The following is a 5,907-nucleotide window of genomic DNA, read 5'->3' as shown; positions in this document are numbered from 1 at the left end:
CTCTAAATAACTAAATAAGTATAAAGAGTGTGGGCAATTAATTTCACTCTGACCTCTCCAAAAATTAACTTAAAAAGGACCAAAGAACATCCACCCATACATAAGAATATGCAGGAGAAGGCTGGCCCCAGACATAGACCCAGAGCTGTCCAATCCAGAAAAGCCTAGAGAGTGGACTCGCCTTCTCCAACCCTCTCCAGCCCTCTCCAGCCCCTGCAGGACACCCTAGAGTTGAAGGTACACCCCACCAAACCACCTCCATCACCAGGCACCTTCGGCAGCATTTCCTCTTTATTCTCTCCCCACTAGTTTGCAAACAGAACCAGAACAATGCTACTCAAAAAATAACAAAATGTTTTATACACATTTCTGTATATACAACTGAACAACATTTTACAGGTTTCTTTTGCACAGCAAAAGATATATAAACATTCAGCTGAGAACACAGTTATGTACAAAAAAAAAAGATGTCAAAAATACTTCACAACAGTGCAAAAATATTTTACAGAGCATCATGGAGTAGGATCTTTGGGACAAAAGGAAGGTGTGTGTTTCTAAAGGAAAACTCCTTTTGTAGATATTAGATGTCTTTTACTGTAAACAAAATGCAACTTTCATACTTGCCCCCCTGAAATAAAAGTTATCTGAGAAATTTGGCAGAATTTCAAGAGTCTGATTCTGAGGTAAACAGCCCAAGCTCTCATACTAAAAAGAACCGGGGGCAGGAAGGTGGCATTAAAGTCTCCATCATTGTCAGAGCGACTTTGTTAATGACATCAATGACATTGAGAGGCCTCCCAGTCAGGGGGTCTGGAGAGGAAGCTAGCCCCTCCTTCCCAGGCCTCAGCAGCCTCACAAACAGGAAACTGGCCTTGCAGGCACCTCCAGCCGCCCTTAGACTTTTCCAACTTCAGGCAGCCTTCCTTCACCCACACCCCTGTGGGGCTGCCTCTCTTTCCTTTGGAGGGCTTTCTCTCCTCCCACATCTCCCCACACAACCTGAGCCACCTCAAACAGCCAAAAGTGCTGGGGTCGGGGTGGAAGGGAAGCAGTCACTGGGAACCCAAGACCAGACCTGGGCCCCAAACTCAGGTCTGGACCTCAAGTGCACCATTTCCCTGGGGACTAGGAGGAGAAAGAGGTTGCTGTGGTTGGGGAGCCGCTTTGGGGGTTCCGGGTGCATGGAGGAGTCTTCTGGGCGCTCAGCCGGAGTAGGGCTCATCTAGGCTGGCGCTGTCAGCAGGACCGGACCGGTCCCCAGAGGTGGCATCCAGGCCTCCTCCCTCGATGGAGCTCTCACTGCCGGTGCTCTCTCCCGACAGCAGGCGAGTCACGCGCAAGTCCGCTTGCAGGGTGTGCACGTCATTGCCAAAGCTGAGGTCGCCTAGGTCGCTAATAAGCTGCGACAGCTGGGCGGTCATGTCAGAGGCACAGGCTGGCAGCGGAGGTGTCTCCGCTCTGGGACCCAGCGAGACCCCGCCGCCCCCCAGCGCCTCCTCGTGGCCATTCTCCAACGTGTCCAGCAAGTCCCCACATTCCAAGTGCATGGCCGCCACCAGCACCCTTTGCGCCTCGGCCTCCTCCACCGCTGGCTCCCCATCCCGCACACAGTCCTCTTCCTCCTCTTCCAGGCAGCCCTCGAGGTGCTCCTCTTCCTCCTCCTCCTGCAGCTCCTGCTCCTGTTGTTCTCCAAGCAGGTCCTCGGTGATGGAACCAAGCTTGGGAGCGCTGCGGCTGCGCTCCACCGGCGGCTTGTAGCAGCAAGGTCCGTGCAGGAGCAGCTTGCGCAGTGGCACTAGAGGGATGGTGTCTGCACCCACCAGCTCCTGCTGCTGGTGGCGCGCATCGTCCCGCCGCTTGAGGCGTTTAAATTCTGCCAGAGCGTTGGCTGACGTCTGGTAGAGCAGCAGGGCCATGGCCTGAGCTTTCTCTGGCTTGGACACCAGCACTGCGTGGCAGCGCAGCATTACCGCCTTGTGCTTCAGCTCGTGCCGGTATACCCAGGCGAAGACCTTGGGGAGCCGCGCGTCTGCCACGCAGTAAGTGACGCGGTGTAGCAGGTAGAGGTGGCCCGGGCGGCGCAGGGCGCGCTCCTCGGCGTGCACCATGCGGATACCCTGAGCACTCACGGTCAGCTTCATCTTGGTGCCCTGACGGCCAGCCTCGCTCTTGCTCCAGATCTTGCCCACGGCTAGGTCAGTGCAACCGTCGCCGCGCGCCTGGATGGTGGTGGCATTACCCAGGTAGAGCACGGTGTAAGTAGGGTCCTCGCTGGTAATGTGCAGCTTCTTGCGCTTGGAGCGGAACATGCTGCCCACCCGGCTGAGCGCGCCTTCAGGGCAGGCCCTGGCCAAAGAGCTGAGCGCCGAGTAGTGCAGGCTCACAGCGTAGCCTTTGGGCTTGGACGCCTGTCGCGGCGGCGCCTCGGCCAGCAGCTCGAACTTGTGCTTCTTCCACGGCAGCATCTCCGGAGGACGCCCCGGCACAGCTGGGCGGCGGCCGGCCGAGCGCGAGGTGCGAGCCCAGCGGAGCCACCAGCCGGGGCTGCACTTGGCCGGGGCAAGACCGGAAAATAACACTCTTGCAAGGGAACAGCCAGACAGGCAGAGGAACAGCCAGACAGGCAGAGGGAGGCGGGAGAGGACAGATAGTGCTGGGGAACCCAGCTGGGGGTGGGGTAGAATCTTTGAAAGAAAATATTCAGCTTCTAGTGTACAAAAGGGGAGAGGAGTGTGCACACACACACACACCCACACACAGGTTCCCAAGCCTGGACAGGGACCAGGGCAAAAGCCTCAGTCTAGCAACAAAATAATCAAGGAGGAAAGGGGGGTGGAGCGGAAAATGTCTTAGAAAAAAAGCCAGATGAACGGGTGTAAATAAAAGGGGAGTGGGGAGAGCAAAAGTACTCGGGATGGTACAAGAATCTGCAGGAACTCTTCGGCGAACGTGATACACACCAGTCCTGGGTCAGGGCCAGGCGCCGCGGAGACTCTAGTGGTGTAGCCGGGAGTGGGGGTTGCTCCCCACCAATGGGCGCTGGAGACGGCGAGCCCCTCGGCTGGGCTGGTCCCCGACTCAGCAGCTTGCCTCGAGTGCGGCGATGGGTCCGGCTGGCCGCGGCCGCCCAGCGCAGTTCCGCGGTGCTCACTGCATCCTAGCTGGTGCTGGACGCCGGGGACTCGCTCTCGGCCGGCTCACTGTCTGCACTGGCTCGGCCAGGGTAGCGCAGGGCTCCGAGGGCCGGGTGCGCGCATGGTCAGCTCGGTGCTGGACGCCGGGGACTCGCTCTCGGCCGGCTCACTGTCTGCACTGGCTTGGCCAGGGTAGCGCAGGGCTCCGAGGGCCGGGTGCGCGCATGGTCAGCTCAGGGTCCGCCGCTACCTCATGCCTTCCCTCCCCGGTGTCCAACTCTGCGCCCGGGCTCTCCGCGGTCTGCCAGCGCGCCCTCTGCGGTGCTGCGAGCGATGCCCTGCTCGGCAGCCTCACATCATTGCCGTCCGGGAGGCAGATCTCCGGGTTAATATAAGCCGGCGCAAACCATTCGCCGCGCGGGGACAGGGGAGGAGCAGAGCAGAAGATCGGTTCGGGTTACGACGCCCGACAGATTTCTGGTCTCTTAAAGGGACCTGGTTGCAGCCATTAGGAAGACGAAGACCGGTCTAATTAGGCAATTAGAGCCTCAATTTACCAGCATCTCTTATATCTATAGAAACCACAAAGACCTGGGGTTACCCTGCAGCAAAGGGAATTTGAACTCCACCCTTGACTAAATTGCAACTCACTGAATAAATGTATGTCTAGATCGAAACTTCTGGAGGAGGTGGTGGAAGATCAGCTTATAGACTATAATTTCCTGTGCAAAAAAAAAGATGGAGAAATAGTGATTTTTTTTTTTTCTTTCTGTGACAACTCCATAAGACTCTACAGGTGCTGTTTACTATTGTTAGTTCAGCAATGTATTCTACTGAGGAATACAGAGAGGCAACGACTTACTGTCTTGGAGCCAATTATCCACAGATGAACAGCTCGTAGTGAAAAGTGAATGCTAAGATGACTGAGGAACAACGCTGAACGTAATAGAGAGCAGTCGATAAATTCTGTGCTTCTATCGCCCATCTGCTCCCAAACAATACTCCTTCCTGCTGTCAGCCCGAGGAATACAGCGCTTTTCTTTGATACATACAATTTCTAAGTAAGGCTGTATTGCTGTGTGTGGTTAGACCCCAGTTTACTTTGGCAGGTTCTCAGTTTTATTTTATCATTGATGGACTTTGGATGAGAATTCCTAATAAAAAATTTAAATGATATTTTTCAAGTTTTTTTTCTTCATGGACAAATTGGACAACCCAGGGGTTTTGTCTGTTTTCCAACTTTTCTTCTGGTGTTTGCTTGTTTGTTTTGCTTTGTCTTTGAGGGAGGGTCTTGCTGTGTAGACCAGGCTAGCCACAAACTCAAAACCCTCCCGCTCCATTTTCCATTATCTCCTGTCATCATGCCTGGCTCTCTATCATTGTTTCAGTCACCCACCCACTTGCTTCTCTATCGATACTTATTTCTGGGCCCATGAAACAACCTGTCTGATTCTATGGATTAGTCAGTCAAAACCAAAAGACTTCTTTTTGATGAATGCATGTGAACAAAAAAAAAATATTTTTGCTGAGCTAGACGCTATAAGAAAGATCCAAAGCACTGTAAGAAGCTGGAAGAAGAAAAGAGTTGTTGTGACTAAGAAAATCGGAAATCATGGAGGTGCTGGCATTTGAAAGCTGACTTCTCCAAATGGGAGAGGAACTGAAAGGCTTTTTGAGAGCAGAGGACAGCAAAATTACTGAAGCATGATGATGTATGCACATGTAAAAGATACACTATGTTCGATGATTATGATAATGGAAAAAACTTCCCTGTCAGAGAAGTTTAACGATGATGGGTTGGGAGCTCTTCTTCTCTCTGAAGGAAGTAACGGCTTTTTCATGGCTACCTAGACCTGTGCAGCCCTTTAACCATGGCCCCAAAACCTTACCCACTGTGTGGATGGATTTGTGGAGAGACTGAATTAGAACTCTAAAAAACCATCAAGGCAGCATGGATTTTTCTGGAATATTGTGCAGTGTCAGTAATGACAGCATGCATTCCAAAGAACAGCAAGTCCTGGAGGAAGCATACCAAACTAGCCTATGCTGGTCTACAATCTCAAAGTCTAAATTCTGAGGTAGACCTCATATTCAAGCAGTTAACATTTCCAAGTGGCTGGGAGGTCAGAAGGCCAGAAGAGCTTGGGGGAATAATCCCCTTCCCCCCGAGGTCCCAAGTTGTTGGCAGCAATGGCTTTGCCTCTGTGTTGGGCTTATCCTGGGGACAGGGGAGGTTTCTGTCTTTTGCAGATTCTAGTCTTGGAAGGACTGATTCTCTAGAATGGACTTCCCACCCTCCTTGATGGCCAGCTGTGTTCTTGACGCCACACATGATCCTGGGCACCCAGACTTGATGTTGGACCTCTCCCATTCCCAGGTACCAAGAGCTTTTCCATCATTTTTCTATTGCCCTTCTATAGCCCCAGTGTACCTTCACCTGTGCCCTACAGAAATTGTAAAACACCAAATTGAACTTCTAGAGATAAAAATCACAGTCCAGGAAATTTTAAAAATTAAATTACTTTAATAACTAAACTGATATAACTCTCAAAGTAAATATATGTCATTGTATTTTAGAATACAAATCCACAATTCTGTATGTCTACTATAACTTTTTAGTATTGTTTATTGACAAATTGCACTAGCCCGCTTCAATAGTACTGTGAAATTTCTCACTGTTGCTGTAATGTAATTCAGTACCTTTCCAAACTCTCCAGCCTATACAAAGTTTTTCAACGTAATCACATTTTTAAAGCAATGCTCATAAAAGAAG

The 5,907-nt window shown here is 51.6% G+C and overlaps 1 protein-coding gene across 1 annotated transcript; it reads right to left on the bottom strand.

Moving 5' to 3' along the window:
* Nucleotides 1-273: 273 nt before the first annotated feature.
* On the bottom strand, nt 274-2,500 carry Fam43a (family with sequence similarity 43 member A). The gene has a single exon (XM_008839041.3). The coding sequence runs from the start codon at nt 2,463-2,465 to the stop codon at nt 1,203-1,205; it is 1,263 nt and encodes a 420-aa protein (XP_008837263.1). The 5' UTR covers nt 2,466-2,500; the 3' UTR covers nt 274-1,202.
* Between the last annotated feature and the right edge of the window lie 3,407 nt (nt 2,501-5,907).

The sequence above is a fragment of the Nannospalax galili genome, unplaced genomic scaffold (assembly GCF_000622305.1).
Source record: "Nannospalax galili isolate Female #2095 unplaced genomic scaffold, S.galili_v1.0 scaffold599, whole genome shotgun sequence".
Lineage (NCBI taxonomy): Eukaryota > Metazoa > Chordata > Mammalia > Rodentia > Spalacidae > Nannospalax > Nannospalax galili.
The sequence above is the reverse complement of the archived record's forward strand: the minus strand, read 5'-3'. Positions and strand labels throughout refer to the sequence as shown.